This window comes from Asparagus officinalis, chromosome 10 (genome assembly GCF_001876935.1).
Source record: "Asparagus officinalis chromosome 10, Aspof.V1, whole genome shotgun sequence".
NCBI classification, from domain to species: Eukaryota; Viridiplantae; Streptophyta; class Magnoliopsida; order Asparagales; family Asparagaceae; genus Asparagus; species Asparagus officinalis.
Genome location: NC_033803.1, coordinates 63,254,390 through 63,274,497, shown reverse-complemented (window position 1 = coordinate 63,274,497; position 20,108 = coordinate 63,254,390). Strand labels below are relative to the sequence as shown.

The 20,108-nt window shown below is 37.0% G+C and overlaps 2 protein-coding genes across 2 annotated transcripts; one reads left to right on the top strand and one right to left on the bottom strand.

The window, feature by feature from the left end:
* Nucleotides 7,340-15,785, bottom strand: LOC109825568 (E3 ubiquitin-protein ligase RFWD3-like). The gene is made up of 3 exons (XM_020392424.1): nt 15,261-15,785; nt 7,993-8,071; nt 7,340-7,887 (listed from the first exon to the last, which is right to left on the bottom strand). The coding sequence occupies exons 1-3, from the start codon at nt 15,710-15,712 to the stop codon at nt 7,597-7,599; spliced, it is 822 nt and encodes a 273-aa protein (XP_020248013.1). The 5' UTR covers nt 15,713-15,785; the 3' UTR covers nt 7,340-7,596.
* Nucleotides 16,745-19,001, top strand: LOC109826807. The gene is made up of 4 exons (XM_020393826.1): nt 16,745-17,061; nt 17,905-18,522; nt 18,631-18,705; nt 18,878-19,001. Exons 1-4 carry the CDS (start codon nt 16,745-16,747, stop codon nt 18,999-19,001), a joined length of 1,134 nt encoding a protein of 377 aa, XP_020249415.1.

Genomic DNA, 20,108 nt, shown 5'->3' with positions numbered 1-20,108 from the left:
GGAACAACCCGAATCAAGAACCCGCTCATCTTGTGAATAAGTATTAACACTAACTGAAAGAACTTCATGTGAACTAGAAGACTCTTCAGTTATAGTGACAACTAAAGGTTTTACCTCCCCAGACTTTGACTGTGAATTATCTTTTGCTTTGAGCGTTGGACAATTAGGTTTTATATGCTCATACTTGTGACAGTAATAACATTCAACATTTTTTCTTAGCCTGGACTTTGATCTAGACATATTTTTAGATTTTCCTCTACCACCAACACCCTTTTCAAGACGATCACGAGCGAATAAGCCTTCAGTTTGATCATCTCCTCCTACAACAGACACTTTCTGCCTTAACTCTTTTGAATGTAAAGCTGATTTGACATCCTCTAAAAAAATATATCTCTACCGTATAACATGCTATTAACAAAATTCTCATAGGAAGGGGGTGATGAACAAAACAAAATAAGGGCTTGATATTCTTCATCAATTTTAACATCAATATTCGTTAAATCCATAAGAATAGTGTTAAGTTCATCTAAATGATCTTTAATCTGCATACCTTCCTTCATGCAAAGGGTAAAGAGGCATTGTTTCAAGTAGAGCTTGTTCGTTAGAGATTTTATTATGTACAAGCTCTCCAACTTGAGCCACAAGCTGGGGACGGTATCTTCATTAGCCACCTCCTGCAGGACCTCATCGGCCAAATAGAGCTGTATGGCACTACGCGCCTTCATCTCCAGCTCTTCTTTCTCATCATCGGACATAAATTCGGGCAACTTATCCTTTCCGGCCAAATGAAGCTATTTCTCCCATCGAATTTATCCACTTTGTATTTTATAGAAGACATCTTGAAGTCCACTAGAACAGTAACTGTAATTATGAACAGTAACTGTAATTATGAACAGTAACTATAATTATGAACAATAATGATGCTTGTGAGCAGTAACAGTACTTATGAATAGTGTCGTGCTCATGAATAGTTTCTAGTGCCTTTAAAGAGTAAATGATAATCTAACTTATTTTCTGATGTGGAGGATCCACTTTTAGTGGCAGCCACAGAGCATACGATAAGCAGATACACGCATTCTAAGCCATGCTCTAATACCAGTTTGTTATAGCGGGGGGCTTCACAGACACAAAAGATGTCTATACAAGAGTGGAGAATAACAACACTAAATAAACACAGTGAAGACAAAGAGAATAGCACTCAAGCATTTAACGTGGTTCGGTCAGTATGACCTACGTCTACGGGTGAGAATAGTAAAGAACTTCACTAATAACAAAAGAGAAGATTACTAAGAGAGATCACTCTAATGTCTCACCAAACTCACACAAAGAAAAGAACACAAAAAAAAAACTCTCTTTTTTCTTTTCTCTTCAAATCTCTCTTTCTTCTCTATGCTCTGAATTTATGTTTGATGCTCTAACCCTTCACCACTCTCCTCTATTTATAGCCTTCAAAAGCGTTGGTGGAATAGTGTTTTGGTTTGGTGGAACAATATTTTGGGTTGATGGAACAATGGTTTGGTTGGTGAGTTGAATTCAAAGTCAAAGAACAAATTTCATGATCATATCTAGTAAATCCCACAAAACGAGGGTGAGCTATGAAGCATAAATTAGACTCAATAACACACTACAATAGAAATAACTAGACCTATAAAATCCAGTTTCAACTAACATTAACTCACTGAATTCTCCAGTCACAAGATAGATTGATGAGGAAGGGAGTCATAAATACAAATGTATGCAGCTTGTGTTCAGGTGATAGCTTGGAAAGTCAGAACCATCTTTTTTTTAAGTGCAGTTTTTCTAGTGAAGTATGGAATTGCATCATGAATTGGTTAAAATTCACTTGGAAATCTTGTGACTGGAGAATTCTATTGAATTGGTATTGCACAGGACTGAGGGGTAAATGATTCAAACAATGAATCAAACGCATGGCATTTTCTGCAGCAATTTACAGGATTTGGGGTGAAAGAAATGCTAGGATTTTCCAACGAAAGCAAATGAGCATGGAATGTTTGATTAATGATATTAAGATGAATATTCTTGTAGGCTGTCTAAAAATCACAATAGATAGTTGATCCCCCATCAAACACCAATGATGGAAGTTATAATCTGACAACTTCCAGAAGGCTACAATTTGAGGACTTTCACGTAGAAGGTTACAATCTGACGACCTTCACAACAACTAATGAAAGCCCCAATTCAACAGTCTTCACAATCAACATCGGGAGTTACAATCTGACGACTCTCGTATTTTTAAGGAGCCAAGACGAAGATTACAAGAGGACGATCTGTGCAAAGCTCTAGCAAAAGAGACTACAAATTGACGGTCTCTTCATATTAGAACGCAGATATCTCTCAAACCGTAGGGAATTTGGTGAAACAGAGGAAGCGAACTGAAGCATTCGGCTTGGTTCGGATGGCCCCGTCTCGTCGAGATAGCCGATTTTCATATATAATTCATCCAATTCTGACTTACAGTTTGAAAGTTACGACCTGTTCTTCGCAGCAAGTTATGTTCTGAAGTCCGTCTGCAAGACTGGACTTCGTCAGAACATTGGACTTAGCCTGAAGCTCGCCAAGCCCGCCTAAGGTTCGCCTCTGCATTACAGAGTCAAAACGCACAGGTCGAACCAGCGTTATAACCTCAAAACGTAAAGGTTATCCTCGTGATATAACATCAAAACACAGAGTTTTCAGGCCAACTGTGCGTTTTCAGGCCAACTGTGCGTTTACAGGCTCAACTGTGTGTTTTCAGCCTGAAACAGGCCAACTGTGCGTTTACAGGCTCAACTGTGCGTTTTCAGCCTGAAACAGGCCAACTGTGTGTTTTCAGCCTAAAACGTCCCAACTGTGCGTTTACAGGCTCAACTGTGCGTTTTCAGGCCAACTGTGCGTTTTCAGGCCAACTGTGCGTTTTCAGGCCAACTGTGCGTTTTTAGCCTAAAACGTCCCAACTGTGCGTTTTCAGCCTGAAACAGGCCAACTGTGCGTTTTCAGGCCAACTGTGCGTTTTCAGCCTAAAACGTCCCAACTGTGCGTTTTCAGGCCAACTGTGCGTTTTCAGCCTAAAACGTCCCAACTGTGCGTTTTCAGGCCAACTGTGCGTTTTCAGCCTAAAACGTCCCAACTATGCGTTTTCAGGCCAACCGTGCGTTTTCAGGCCAACTGTGCGTTTTCAGGTCCAGAAACGCACAGTTCGGGCCCAGAACGCTGTTTTCAGCGTTTGACTCGTTCAAGCACGATTTGAACGGTTCCAGAACCGTTTTCTCCCCAGGATTTTAGGGGATCACTACCCTATCATGGAGAGATTTATGGGGGGCAGTTACACCCTATTAAACCCTCATTAAGGAGAGATTTAAGGGGGCGGTTACACCCCTAAATCCCCTATAAATAGGGGGAAACTCAACTGAGTTCGGGGCTTTTTTTTGGCTGACATTTTGGGGATCCTTGATCGGGCATCTTTGAGCTTTCTGCAGCAACAGAGAGCTTTGGAGATCAGCGACTTGAAGGAGCTCTTGAATCATTTTGGAAGGCTTTTATTGAAGCCTTTGAAATTATTCGGCCTTGGCTTATTAACCGACTTTCGGTTAAATCAACTCTTCCATAGAGTTTCAAACTCGTTCAGAGTTATCAACTCATTCAGAGTTATCAACTCGATCAGAGTTCAAAACTTGCTCTGCAAGTTCTTCTAAAACTCACTCTGAGTTATTAACTCGTCAAGAGTTATTTTTAAGACTTGCCACGCAAGTTCTCCACAGCGTCGAATCGTGAGGAGAAAATCACGTTCCAGTGAATCAAGACGTTCGGATCGTCAACGAGAAGCAAACTCGACGCGAGCATTCGAGGGAGGCATCTCATCGCCACCGTGAAGAACCCAGAATTAAACAAAGGGGAGAATCAAATTCATTCTCCTCTCTTTTGTAATCGGAATCCAAATTGTAATTGATTTTGAGAGGAATAGAAGTCAATTTTTTTTTCATTGTCTTTTTACTGCAAATTTCCAACAAACAATTCTCATGTCCAATCTTAATGCACCAATATCGGATGAGAATAAGAATTGGTTATGTTCCTTGTATAAGCTCTGTACATATAGAGTTTTCTTTAGAATTTTCTTTTTGATTGATTCAGGTTTTGGATATCTCAATGTTAAGGAGATACTTGATGTACATAAATTTCTCATATTTGGTAGATGAATAAAAATTTCATTGACAAAAAAAACATTCTAAGCGTAAGTAGAAAGAGCATGGCACATTTAGCATGACTTGCGGTGAGGCTCATCCTGGCAGTTACATTAGAACTTGTGGATCTCACCACTTTTAATTCTCTGTAGCTCATTTCACTAAATGAGTTGGCGGACATGCGTGCACACACACACATAGTTATCGACGTACATGCATGTATATGCAGTGGCGTAGCCAGATTTTTTTTTGCCCTGGGTGAAAAATAAAAGTGGTCTACGAATATGTCATGAATCAAACTCCTCTACCATTTCTTCTGTGTCGAGGCTGGAAGTAATTTATTTTTCAATATAAAGTATCATGTTATTAGCAAGCAATTCATCTCTCATCTTGTTGTGCAATAATGTTTTTATGAGTTTCATCACCGAAAATGCTCTTTCTGTGCTTGCAGTCGAAGAGTCAACACGAACCGAATCAAGTTCTTTTATAATGTACAGTGCTGGTTCTGAAATACTAATTAATTTCTTTTCATATTGCTTAAGCAACTTATCTCAGTTGCTCATAAGAGGTTAATAACCGTCGTCACAAGTGTTTACCTTTGAATGACCCCTCCACACAAGATACAATTCTTGCCTTGGGCAGCTGCCCAGGGCAAGCCCTTACTGACTACGCCTCTATGTATATGCATACATGTGTATGTGTGTATAAGTATATCTGCATGTGTATATACATACATACATACGTAGCTGCCAGATCTGCATATTGTCTAGATGCGCTAATCTCCTGAGCATCTCGTGTGGCATAAAACTATTTGTGTTGCATTGACAAACAGGCTAGTGACAAAGACTCATAGGTCAAAACGACGACTAATTATTTGCATTTTATTGACAACAAGCTAATCGCTAAGAAATTAATTTACACTTCAAGTTGTGTGCTACGCAAGTTGCTTATTAGATATGCACGCGTAATTGATACGTGGATCCTGAAGCTACATACTGCATGTACAGGCACCTACGTATCTGGAATCAGTTCACACACATATCAAAACGAATTAAACAACCACAACTAAGAAAATCAGGATTTCCCCCCATAAAGATTCTGAATCACAACCTACCAAATTTGATGACGACCCTCCGAGTCCGAAGAACAAAAGCAAATGCATGGGGCGACCAGCGCCGCCATGCTTCGAGCTCTCAACCCTATTCTCTTCTTCTTCCTCCACCCCCTCATCAGAATCAGAATCAGAATAATCATCAGAGTCGTTATCGCTATCCTCTTCCTCCTCCTTATCCCCGTCATCATCGTCATCATCATTTCGGGGGTCGGAGCTAAGGCTTGAGGCTACTGATGGCATTTCAGAGGGAGAGGGAGAGTGAGGCTAATTTCCACTTTGATACCCCGAGTTTACCTATTTCTTTCACTTTGACGCCCCAAAATTTCAAATCTTTCATACCCCCATAAATTTTTTTGGGGGTAAATATCAAAAAGCACCCTTAACTTTGGACGATTAAAAAAAATATCTCTCTTAACGTGCAAAATATCAGAATGTATAGGTATTACCAGCAAATCACCTTTAACTTTTATAGTGTTTTGGGGAGTTTAGTAGGGAATGAGAAGGGAAAATAAAATATGGTAAGGGAAGGTGGAGAAGGAGAAGAAAAATATAATATGTTTTCTGGGAGTTCGGTGAAAAAACGGAGGAAAACTTGTTTTATCATTTGACAGTTTTAACTAAGAAAAGAGAAGGGAAAGAAACGATCAAATTTCTTTTATAATTATTTTCCTTCCCTAAACTCCCAAACAAAGTGACCTCTCAAATCCTCTTCCCCTACTCTCTCCTACCTTCCATCCAAACACACCATTAGATTTTTATAAGAAAACCCTTTGCTTTAACTTTGAGATTGTATTAGAGAAACCTCTAAATTAGGGTGTTTTCTAAATAAAATCTCAAAGTTAAAGGGCGGTCTTTTGAATAACTCTTAAACTTAATTATGGAGCATTTTCTGATATTTTCAAAATTAAGGGGATTTTCTAATAATCATCTGAAATTAGGGGGTTATGATATTTAGCCGATTCTTTTCGAACATTGTCCCCCATATTGATAGTTGTCAACAATACAAAATGCATCTAGCTAAAGCTGTCATACAAATTTAATAGAAAGTATAAAATTAAGGGAATTCACTTATGTTAGTCTTCTAAACGTGATGTAGATATGATGTATATAACTGTGTATTAGTAAAGACTAGTTTAATTTTATTTTTAAATTGGACTCATAAACGACCTTTATTTGAGATGTCATCAAACATATAGATATGAAAAAGCTAAAACTTCTATGACCAAAAACTAAGTTCCCCATACACCTTTTGGCACCGGGTCCCTTCCCAATCTCATGTAGACGAGTTAGCTCACTGATCCATGATTAACACTGTGGCATTGCGTGGATCAATTTTGCTCGTTTTATTTAGGTGTTGAATTGAGAAAATTGTCTATAAATTTCTAAGATAGCGAAATAAACAATACAAAACTTTTTGGATACGAATTCACTTATGTTAGTCTTCTAAACGTGATGTAGATATGATGTATATAATTGTGTATTAGTAAAGACTAGTTTTATTTTATTTTAAATTGGACTCATAAACTACCTTTATTTGAGATGTCATCAAAGATATAGATATGGTCCATATGGAAAAGCTAAAACTACTTTGACCAAAAAAAATAAGTTCCCCAAACACCTTTTTTAACGCCCAGGAAGAGGTGGGAAATAAATCTGGGATATAAATCTTGAATTTCTGTCAAAATTGAATTTCCCTAGAGATTTTAAACACTATGCTCTAATCATGAAACGGTCATGGAAATAAAACCATAAGCTCACACAATATGAGTCTATGGTCAGTTTCATTGAAAAAAAAAACTATGGTAAGATTCATTAAAATACATTCAAGCTCTACAGTTGAAAATCAAAAACAACATAAGCCCAAGGAGCTGGGGTTTAAGAGAGAGAGAGAGAGAGAGAGAGAGAGAGAGAACTCAATAAATAAAATTGACCAATAAAATGCCAAAAAGGTATCTATGAGATAAAGATACGTCTCCACCAAGAAGTCACCAAGATCATGATCACGTGAAAATATGAGTCAAGGTTAAGTGTCTTTAGGCATAGAAGCTGAAGGAACTGGAAAAACCCCAATTTTGTTCCTAAAATCCTCAAACCTCTTATTGATATGTTCATCTATCATTTTTCCAACCAGTTTCATCCACTACATCCACTATTTGCCTAATAAGCCCTTCAATTACTAAAGAAGCTGCTTCAATGTTGAGGCTCATTGTATCAAACGGATTCTCCGATACATCTGATGGATTCTTATACAATTCTAACAGTTTCTGGAAATTTCGTCGATTTTCTTTCCAATCCTTTATCCAATTATATCTGAATATTTTTTATTTCTGATTCCAAGATTTGCAGCATCTCAAGGATAAGTCCCAATCCGCTAAGTCTTGAATGCGAATTTTCATTTCTGTTATACAGGGAGTCCACTCTTGAGCACAACATATCCCAATTCGCTTTGGTCAAGGGCCGTTCCTCTTGCTCGCCTTGAACTTCAACTTTTTCTCCACTTGCACTCGCATTATTGCTTTCATTTGTAGCTGTAGTTAGTTGTGCATGTAGATTGATGATGTTCTTATGCTTAAACTTCTCTCTGCATTGAGGGCACTGCAGAATAACCGAAAGCAAAGTAAAACAAATACTCTAAAGAAGAATACCCTTGATGGGCACACCAAAGTCCAATGTATGATATCAAAGTAGTAGAGATATTACCTTAGCGCTCTTCCTCTGATGCCTTTGGAGCCATTGTTCTAAGCAAGATCTACCATATATATGTCCACAAGGAATACAGCTTATATAACAAAAAAGAAGATAGCATGAGGAAAAAATGTTAAACTGCTAGTACACAACAAAGTAGAAATCTACCACATCAATGTTCTTAACCTTAGGGTGGGTTGTGTAATGAGCGAAAATAACAACCTTAATCTTTTCAAATATACTTGAGTTTCCATGTTACTGACCACAGTAAACTTCTCTTATATTAATAAGAATAAGTGAATAACTTATCAAATCATGATACCTACATGGTTGTGTTGCAATTACATCTCTAGTTCTAGTTTGTTCCCGCAGAAAATCAAGTATCGTTTTTGCTCGGGTATTTTGAGGGTTGCATGACCCATAGGTCAGTCTACTCATCAAATGGCCTTGAAGATCTCAGGATTATTTGCACTTAAGTATGTCAACTACCTCAATTTTAACTTTGATAGCGCAGAGTAGGGTGCTAAACCATATCTGTATCCGAGGTAATATTTGTAACCGTATCCGTTAGGCTACGGATATGGTTACTCAAATCTATAACCAATGAGATATGGTTATGGCTATGGTTTTATAGTAAATATCCGGATCCGTATCAGAAATATCCGAAAACATATTAGTCACACTGTCACAATAGTTTTAATCCTTAGATTATGGATTTGAGGTTAATTTTGATGATCAAGATGTCTAATCTTAGCTTTTCAGTTATAGTGAACATATTAATGAACTCTTTTGTATCCGCATGAACTATTTTTTTTCAATACTATCTAGTTTTCCCATATCCATTCTGTATCCGCATGCATATCCATTTATATATCCGCATGTATATCCGTACCCGTATCCGAATTCTGCAGATATGGATATGAATTTTCCTTATTGATGTATATCTATATCTGTATCCGTATCCGAGATTGGTAAGCGGATATGGATATAATAAGTATCATATTTGAGTCGTATTCGGACCGAATGCACACCTAGCCCAAAGTCAATTTTGCCTAGAATATACCCCAAATTTCAATAAAATTTAATTATGGGATGAAGGAAATCGTGCTATGTCTACATGCATAATACACAGCGGAAGACATGTATGTACAAAAATACTAAGCATGTAGAGAGCATGAAATATTCATATGGATCGTCTAATTAAATCTAACATGATCCTTATTATTAAGTGAGCATACAAGAGTTAGAAAGTCATACTTTCGTAGCGTGATTCGATGGAAGATCGAATAACCCCTAGCTCTTGCTCCTTGTAGTAGAAAATCTCCTTGTAGTGGATCTCCAAGTCTTCAAGTGAGCTTGATAAAATGGGAGTCTTCTTAAGACACAAGGCAAGATATCCACCCCGGGGTTCTTAAAATCCTACTACTTCCTCTTGCTCAAAGATTGCTAAAGTTTAGTAAGAGGAGAGCTCTCTTTTATTCTCTTATGAAAAAAAAAATCATAAATACGGTATATAGTATTATTCCAATCTTTAACTAATTAGTCACTATATGACCAAATAAATCAAGAGTTGACCAAAAGTCAACTGTTGACCAAAAAGTCAACTAGTTGACTAAAAGTTAACTTTATGGGAAAAATACTGGAATTCATTTCCTAAGCATATAGCATTCCGATTTTATCGATATACATAACCGTTTATATGTATCCGGAAGAAATCATATATGCGTATCAATCATACGCATCACTCCATAAATTGTCTTTCATAGGATTCAAGTACGCGCTTGGTGTGACTCTAGGGCCCAACTTAAAAAACTCGGTAGTGGATCATATCCATAAGTACAACAGAGGTGCTAGCTACACATGAAGACCACCCGGGTATAAGTTGTGATAAAGGTCTGCAAGATACTTATCCACTTTTATCAGGACCACTCAATGATAATACCGTATAGTGCGATCTCTTCGTCAAACCATGTCAAACTATTGAGCCTAGGGTATGGCAAACTGTCAAACCCTAATAGCTTGATTAGTGTTTATTGATATTAAACTCATAACCTATAAGATCAAACTGACACTCAGTTTATCTTATTCACCTTGGCCAAGGATTTCCAGGCTATAGTTATATCAAACAATCTTATGACATCAACCCCTATACTGGGAGAGACGAATCCCTTCTTGGCATCTCAATATCTACTTATGTCTCGGGATGTACCCAACAAGAACCGTTATGCACAATTCAATAAGAACTGTGGTTAGGTAAAAGTCTAAATACATCTTTACTGACATATAAGATATTGCACTCATGCCTCAGGTCAAGAGACTACTATGTACTATATCACTTGAGAACTTCTATTTGACAGTTAAGTATATTACCAACTAGATGTTCTCGGCGAGTCGTTCAGTCAACTCATTCACTAATGAGTCACCTGTATACTGTATCTTGATGTCTCACATCAATGATCTAAGAGATTGATCATCTCCTTCAAAAGGAGAAATAAAGCATACACTAGTCTAAACCAAAATGATGATGTCCTATCTCAACACTTCATCAACTAGGAACATTTTAGAATATACGTTACTGACTAATCAGATCTCTTCATTACGATCACTATCCGAAATGTCTGATAGTCTAGTATTTATTCTAAGGATATTATCTGTATATTTAGAACATCAGACAAATCTGACCAAAATAGTTTATTTGGTCAACTCTTGATTTATTTGGTCATATAGTGACTAATTAATTAAAGATTGGAATAATACTATATACCGTATTTATGAAATACTGTATTAGTGATAATAATTTGGTATTCTCATTTATGAAATACACATACCATGTATAATGAGTCATGAGATGAGTCACTTAGTGGTATGGTTTGAGCACATGGTTTATTAGCACATGGTTTTGAAATGTAATGATTCATAAGATGATTCATTGCATGACTCACTTGATTAATCATTAATTTTTGATGATTCATTACATGACTCATAGGATGAGTCATTCATATCATGAACACATTTCACTCTATAAATATGAGCTCTTTTTCTTATGGAAAGGTTAATGAAAAATTGGCTAAGTGTTTTTTTCCATAAGAGAATAAAAGAGAGCTCTCCTCTTACTAAACTTTAGCAATCTTTGAGCAAGAGGAAGTAGTAGGATTTTAAGAACCCCGGGGTGGATATCTTGCCTTGTGTCTTAAGAAGATTCCCATTTTATCAAGCTCACTTGAAGACTTGGAGATCCACTACAAGGAGATTTTCTACTACAAGGAGCAAGAGCTAGGGGTTATTCGATCTTCCATCGAATCACGCTACGAAAGTATGACTTTCTAACTCTTGTATGCTCACTTAATAATAAGGATCATGTTAGATTTAATTAGACGATCCATATGAATATTTCATGCTCTCTACATGCTTAGTATTTTTGTACATACATGTCTTCCGCTGTGTATTATCTGTATATTTAGAACATCAGATAACCTGGCTCTGATACCATGAAGGAAATCGTGCTATGTCTACAGGCAATTATTGTATATTGTAACATGGGATCCTAAAGCTTTTTTTGCCCAAAAAATACCCCAAAGTTCAACATAATTTACCTTTGATACCTCAAACTTAAAAATTTCTGGTTAAATTTGGGGTATCAAAGTTAAAATTTTTTTAGAAGTTTGTTGAACTTTGCACTATTGTTCGGGAAAAAGAGAAAACCTTTGAGATATCAGAGTTAAAATACGTAAAATTTGGGATACTTTTTGGACAAAAGAAAACTCTGGGGTATCAAAGTTAACACAAAGCAAGCTTTGGGGATACTTATGTGCAAATAACCCTAGATCTCATGGAAAGTTCTTGTATTGCTTTCTGGTTTCCAGTCTTAAATGTGACACCAGCCAAAAAGGTAAATATCAAGCTGGTAAGCCAAAAAGGTTGTGAAATTTAATCTGAGGGAGGAGTGTGCTCCATAGGTAACCTTATGCTAACGGGACAAAAACTTTATGTTCAAACAAAATATCTGTGATACTGTGGCAACTCCCGGTCATAGGTCTAGTTGAGGGAGAACCGATGTCGCAAAGCCTAGAAAACAGGCAGGTACGAGTCTAACCAGAAAATCCATGGTCTCCAGACAAGCAAGAATTTGCTCAGTGTCAGGAAACAATGACGCGCTTGAGATAGAAGTATATGGGCTGGGGAGGATGGATTTCTGCAGATGTTATGCTAACAAAAATAGCTATCAATCCCATAACTTAAGCTCAGGCATCAAAGTAACAACAAAATCCCTCAATAATCTATTACACTAAAGTTCAACTGGAGGACTGAGTTGTTACCACTCAAGGATTTTGATATAGCATGAAGCCCTGCCTTTCTTTTCCCCGACTTAACCATACAAATTTACAAGTTTATTATATCTTATCTCCATAGTTTTCTCCATCCCCTATCCAAGGTCTCAACTTTACACATCCTTATATGTCATACTAAATACTAAAAGCACAAAAGAAAGGGAGTTAATCTAGGGATCCTCCCAAATCAAGTGTATTAAACTTTGCTTTTCAACAAGAAGGTATGAGCTATGATCAAATGTACACAAGACATTGAACGAAACTAGGCCCTCCCTTTCGTCAAGTTCATGATCATAACTAGGAAATACCACAAAAGGTGGGCCATCTATGGAGCATAAATTAGAGTCAATAAAGTACCATAATAGAAATATCCAGACTTTTAAAATCCATTTTCAACTATCATGAACTCACATTGAGGCTACATATTCATTGTAAGCATAAGCAAGAAGAGCATGACTAGCGGTGAGGCTCCTGCTAGATCAGAACATGTGGATCTCCACTTCTATTCTTTGAGCTCATTTTGCCAAAGGTGTTGGCAGTTTATACCCAATATCCCCACCCACCCACAACCATCCTACACCATGCATGCATACTCACATACACATATTTATGTATGTATATGAGTATATACCTAGATATATAGTTTCAAGTTCTATAGATCATTTAGTTGTGCACATCTCATAAGCAACTTCTGTTGCACAAAACTTGGGGTTTCAAGCTGCACAAAAACTTGAGGTGAAAATTTGTTACTTAGCAAAAAACTATTTGTATTAAACTGACAACAATTTGTTACTTAGCAAAAAACTATTTGTATTAAACTGACAACAATCTAGTGAAAAAGACCAGAAGGTCAAATGACAACTACCATTTGAATAATTCATAATTTATTTTTGGATTATCACTTTAATGCCCAAAGTTTTACTCATGTTTAGCTTTCGGACCTTGAACCCTGAAGTTTAAATTTCACAGATGAAACTCCAAAATTTCACCAATTTTACACTTCAGTGTCTTCCATTACATGACCGATGGAAGTTTTGCTTAAAAAGCATTACATGATATTATTTTTGGATTTTAGACCCTTAAATTGAAAAGGATTCCCCTGACTCCCTTTCTTAATCAAATATCAACTTATCCACAAAACCCATTTAAAACAAAACCCTCATTCATTTTTGCGCTCAACCTAAACACAAAGTACTTAAATTTGGTAAGAAATTTCCACATCACTTTACAATAACTATGTTTTTTCTTCTCATTTTTGCAGTGAAAATAATGATCTTTTAACTAATTACTCATGTTGTCTAAAAATCAATGCCATAACTTAAAAATATCAATAGTTGAAGAACTTATTAACATTACAGAAAGAATCCTAAATGCCAGTCCCATATTTTAACCTAATTTGGGGATTTGGAGAAAAATGGAAAGAGAACCCAAACTTGCCATAAAATCAAATAATTAACCAAGAAAATGGATACTCTCTCCAATGTCTCCATTAGGTTAATGAGAGTGAATTGTAGCTTAAAAACTTTGGAGTGTCATTAAAAAAAGTAAAGTATTAACCTGCAGCCCATCCCCCACCCAGGGGGCAACGTAATGTAGTGGGGTTAAAGTTACAATAATATCCATTTTCTTTAATTGGTTGATTACTTTGGCAACTCAGGGTTTCTTTCTTCCTATTTCTTCCAAATCACTGACGAACAATTCTTAAATTAGGTTAAAATTTGGGAATAATGTTTAGGTTCTTGCCGATTGTTAATAAGTTGTCAATTTCTGATATTTTTAGTTATGATGTTGATTTTAAGAGAATATGAGTAAATATGAATTTGAAGGAACATTATCTTCACTGAAAAATTGAGAGAAAAAAATCGCAGTCATGCCAATAACAATGCAAAATGAAGTAACTTAGAAGTGAAGAAATGAGTTAGGGTTTCTTAGTAGATGAGCTTTAAGTTAAATAAATATTGGATAACGAAGATAGATATTAAAGTGTATAGCTGGTGAAAAGTATCATTTCGAAAATCTAAACTTATGGGTTCCCTAGTTAAAAATGAGTGAAATTGAGGGTATTAAAGCAACTAACCCAAAAACAAATCTCGGTTTGAATAAGAGTTATTCTCATTTTGACCTTCTAATCTTTATCACTAGTTTACGGTCAACAAGTAATTTTTTGCTAAGCAATAACTTTATACCTCCTGTTTTGTGTCATGCAAGATATGCACATCTAAATGACAAGTATATCCAGAAACTCTATATACATATACTTATAGTCTTATACACACACACACAAACACACACACCCCTATCCATAGGCATACAAACATAAATATTACATCGTAATTAAATTATAGGTTTTTTGTAATATTAGATCCCAATTCTTTATTCTATATTAGGTCGCTAAATCTATTAAGCTGTTTTAAATAAGACCCTCAAATCTATTAAGTTATTTTAAGTAAGACCCCTATTTTCAACGAGGATTCAGATCCTCTCCAATTAGGTGGTAATTGGAGAGGTCCAATTCTCTCAATCCATACCATTTATCTCAATTCTAATGGATGAGACCACGCCACTTAAAATTTTCAATAGTGGTTTTGACTACCGTGCTTTTTAAGTTTACTAGTGGTTTTCAAGACCAGAGTGGTTTTCAAGATAAAACCTATGTGGCGTGACCTCGTCCACTGGAAGTGATATGGGTGGTAAGAATTGAGAGAAGTTAATCCTCTCCAATTTCCACCTAATTGGAGAGGATCCCGATCCTTTGAACAAATATGAACATTTTGGGGCATATAACTTAGAAATATGAAGATTTAAGGTTCTAATATTTGACAAAAATCATACATTGCATATGAGTTATCTGGAATCAGTTCATATACAAATCAAAATGGAAGTAGCATCGCGCAATTAAACAAACATAATAAAACAATTAGGGGTTTCCCCTAAAAATTTTCAATCTAAACTTACCAAATTCGATGCGGACCGTCCGAGTTCCAAGAAAGTAAGCAAATGGGGCAATCAGCACCACAGCTTTGATTGCAGCTTTCGATCCCATTTCCTTCTTCTTCTTCTTCCTCTTCCTCCTCCTCCTCCTCCTCAGAATCATCATCAGAATCATCGTCATCATCATCACCATCGCCATACTCTGTACCATCATCATCATCGCTACCCAAAAGATCATCGCTACCATAAATATCATCATCATCATTTGTGGACATACTATCATCTGCATCAGCTTCGATGGCATTGGGCCTTCTCTCATGTTCTTCAACTAGGGTTTCTCGTCCGCGTTGTGGATTGGAACTAGGGTTTGATCCAGAAGATTCGACGTCAGGGGGGCTCATCTCTTCTTCTTCTTCGTCTAGGGTTTCTTGTTCGGGCTGGAGATTGGAACTAGGGTTTGAGGCCATTGATGGCATTTTTAGAGAGAGAGAGAGAGAGAGAGAGAGAGAGGCGAGGTGAGGGTGAGAGAGGAGGAACCAGCTCTAAACTAGCGGAGCAAGCCGAGGGCCCAATTTCTATTAATTATTGGACGAATTTTCAAAACCAACGTATTTCCACATTTAATCCTAAAAAAAATCTGCTTAGAATTTATTTTTAAAAAACAACCTGGTTTTAGCTCTATGCTGAAATCAGAACGGTTTTTTAAAAAAAATTCCGAAACTTCACGGGAATTCAACTTCCATGAAGTTTCATAGTTTAAAAATTTTTCACAAAACTTAACAGTTTTACTAAACTTCATGGGAGTTCAACTCCCGTGAAGTTTTAGAAGCTTTTTCACAAAAACCGACCTGGTTTCAGCGCCAACACTGAAAACCAGGTCGGTTTTTGCAAATAAGTTCAAAACAGATCGTTTTTTGGGATTAAATGTTCAAATAGGATGGTTTTGAAAATTTGACCATTAATTATTATTAGGGTTATTTACACTTTGGTACCCCAAAGTTTAAGCCATTATTAACGTCGACAACCCCAAAGTATTTTTTTTACCACTCTTTTGTTTGTAACAGTGCCAGAGTATCATTACTCTTTTTCTGACACTTCGGTACCCAAATTTTAATATATTTTTGGGATTTTTTTTGGGAAAAATGTGTCCAGGCCCCAAAAGTGGGAACTTCGTGTGACTAGCCCCCCTGTACTTTGCCCCATGTGGAATAGCCCCCAAAGTTGAGCTTTTATGTTTTAAGCCCCCTTCACGTCAGCTTTATACTAAAAGCAGATCGTATTTTGTAAAAAAACCGAAACTGCCCTTCTCTTTCTTCCCCATACGAGTCCTGGTCCCGAACAACAGAAGTCACTTCTCATTAATGCGATATGATGGGGAAAATGAAGGAAAATTTCCCCCTTTTTTTTACTCCATCATGAGCAATAACTAGTTAGTTCTCCATTACTCCTCCTCCTCAAACCAAAATTCTCTCCATAACTCTCTCCATTACTCTTACTATCCCTTCAAAATGGCTGAAAAGGACATCATCTGCATTATCTCTTCGCAGTATAAAGCGGTATTCTTGAAGATTAATTCTTCAACCACCATCTTGGATCTCAAGTTTGATGCGGCAGAGAGGTTAGATCTTCCATACGAGTCATTAATTTTGGCATACGAAGATCAAACAGTTGGAAGCTTAAAATTTCTCATTGAGAACGATGGTGATCTGACGTCTATGGTGGAGCATTGCCACAATCTTGGACTGAAAGAGGTTCACGCGCAAGCTTTTAAAGAAGGAGATGATTCTTCGAATAAACAGGAAAACGAGCAAGTCCGACAAGACATGTAGGTTAACTGTAAAATCAATTAACTTAAGTTCTAATCGTCTTCTTGTTAGTTCTATACTAGGTTTAACTGGACTTCAGTTCTAATGTTTTATTTGTCATTAAGCAGTTCTTTGTTATGCTCCATACTAGAGTTCTAATGTTTTATTTGTCAGTTCTAATCGCTATTTTGTTAGTTCTACTAGACGCCTATGGTTAGATCTACCATGTTTTATTTTGTTATAAATTAGATATAACGTGGTATAAATTAGACAATGTAGGTATAAAATAGAACTAACAAGCCATCAGTTAGAACTGACACTAACACACTACAGATTAGAACTAACACTGTGCATATTAAGAGAACTAACAAGCTACAGAATAGAACTAACATTGTGCAGATTAGAACTAACACTCTACAGAATAGAACTAACACTGTGCAGATTAGAACTAACACTCTACAGAATAGAACTAACACTGTGCAGATTAGAACTAACACTCTACAGAATAGAACTAACACTGTGCAGATTAGAACTAACACTCTACAGAATAGAACTAACACTGTGCAGATTAGAACTAACACTCTACAGAATAGAACTAACACTGTGCAGAATAGAACTAACATGTTATAATTTTGAAATAGCTTGTTATAAAATAGAAATAACTTCGTTAAATTAGAACTAACCTTTAATGGCTATATTGTTTGTTCTAATAGCTATTATGTCAGTTCTAATCAATGCACTGTTAGCTCTAATGGTTATATTGTTAGTTCTTTCTAGTTCTAATTGATTCTAACTGCAAGCAATTGTCGTTTTTGCTTTTTAGCTTTTGCTATTATCTGTTGATACTTCTATTATTTGTGCAGTTTGAACTCAAAAAGTGTAGACTGTGGCCCGTCGGCGTTGTGGACCACAAGTGTTCCAGATAAGAATCCCAATGACAATCCTTCCAGAGATAATGTCATGACGATTGATGACATGATTAGCAGATCAGAGAGGATTCCTGCTTGGTGGCATACAGCTTTAACCGGTGAGGGACAACGATTTGAAAGTGCGAAGGAGTTAAGATTGGCCTTGCTATACTACTCCATGGCAAAAAAATTCGAATACGAGTTTGGGAAGAATGAACCGAAGCGTATTCGAGTGTTTTGTCGGTTTAAGGAAGCCAAAAATTGTCCGTGGATGTTATTTGCCTCTCCACCGAAAAATGATAATAGACTTGAAATCAAAAGGTTTGTGGACAATCACAGTTGTGGGCAGCATGGCAATAATGCTGGTCAATCTAGAGCCTCAAGGCGATTCATTGCTACCCAATTACAACCCACGTTAAAGGTTCGACCGGATATACGGCCTATTGACGTTCAAAAGGAGTTTCTAAGCTCGTATGGGATTAGGGTCGACTATAGTAAGATTTGGTGGGGTAAAGAAAGAGCACAAGAGAAATTGTATGGTGATGCCCGTGAGTCCTACGATCAATTACGATGGTAAATAGAAGATGATATCTAACAAAAGACAAACTAATTTCCTTTATGTGACGTTGATTATACTAATTTTTCAATGTTGGTACTAACGCTTAATCTTCAATTTTCTAGGTATGTAGAAGAGGTCAAGAAGACAAACCCAGGTAGCTATATTCATGTTGAACAACATGAGGGGAGGTTTACAAGGTTATTCATATGCTACGCCGCCTGCATAAATGGTTTTTTATACGGCTGTAGACCACTCTTGTTTTTGGATGGTACCTTTCTTAAAGATCGATTCAAAGGCATACTCCTAAGCGCCGTAGCATATGATGGAAATCAGGGGATATTTCCATTGGCGTACTGTATATGCGATCAGGAAAATAACGTTAACTGGAAGTGGTTCTTACAAGGTTAGTTCTATCCCTAGCTATGTTAGTTCTATTGCAGGTTATGATAATTCTAGCTCATTCATTGCTAACTCTATAATTCGTGTATGGTAACCACAACTCTTCGTAGGTTTGTGGTCCATTCTCTACAAAAGGCCAGATCCATACAACCCTCCACGCAAGCTGGTGATAATTTCAGATGCGGATAAGGGGATCAGAGAAGCAGTTAGAGAATTTTTTCCAGATTCTATACACTCTCGATGTGTGTTGCATCTAGTTGAGAACTTCAGGACAAAGTTGAAGGATTTGGGATTCAAATCAAAAGATACTCAGATCTTGGGTAATCTATTGCAATCTGCCTGTTACAAATATACTAGAGCAAAATGGAATGATTACATGGACGACATTAGACTGGTTGACGAAAGAGCTTACAATATTGTGATGAACTACGCTCCAGAAAACTGGGCCAATGCGTTTTTCCCTGGAGTTAGGTAAGTTATAAGCTATTTCATTACATGACTATTATAAGCCGCTTGACGAATTCCCTATTATATTTCAGATATGGTCACGTTACATCAAATGTTGCAGAGTCATTCAACAAATGGATACATGAGGCTAGGCTACTACGGATACTTCAACTGGTAGAGCACATACGTAAACAGATTATGGTTCGTATGAACGAGCGACGAACCATGGCTGAAAGCTGGAATCAATTTCTTTGCCCCAAAGCTGAACTTGCTCTCAAAGAGAACATGGAAAATGGCCGTCCATTGGAGGTTCGTCAGTCCCACACAGGATTATTTGAGGTACAATCCCATAGATCTTGTCAAGTGGATCTAGACAATAAAACATGCACTTGCCGTGGGTGGGATGTAACCCGTGTCCCTTGCAAACATGCATGTGCATCCATTATGTTTATGAAAAGGGATGTCTACCAGTTCTGTGACTGGTTTATGACGGTTGAAGCCTTCAAAAAAAACTACGAGCCAATCCTCTACCCTATCCCTGACTTTGAGAAGTGCATCGTGCCAAGGGATGAGATACAGATCCTACCTCCACTTACAATAAAAAGGAAAGGGAGAAATAAAACCAGGCGTATCAACAACAGAACTGTTTACACGCGGCCAGTAAAATGTTCTCGATGTCATATGGAAGGTCATAACCGTAAAACATGTAATGAATCTATAGCTGACTAAGTGTTTGATATGTTGAAGTGTTTTC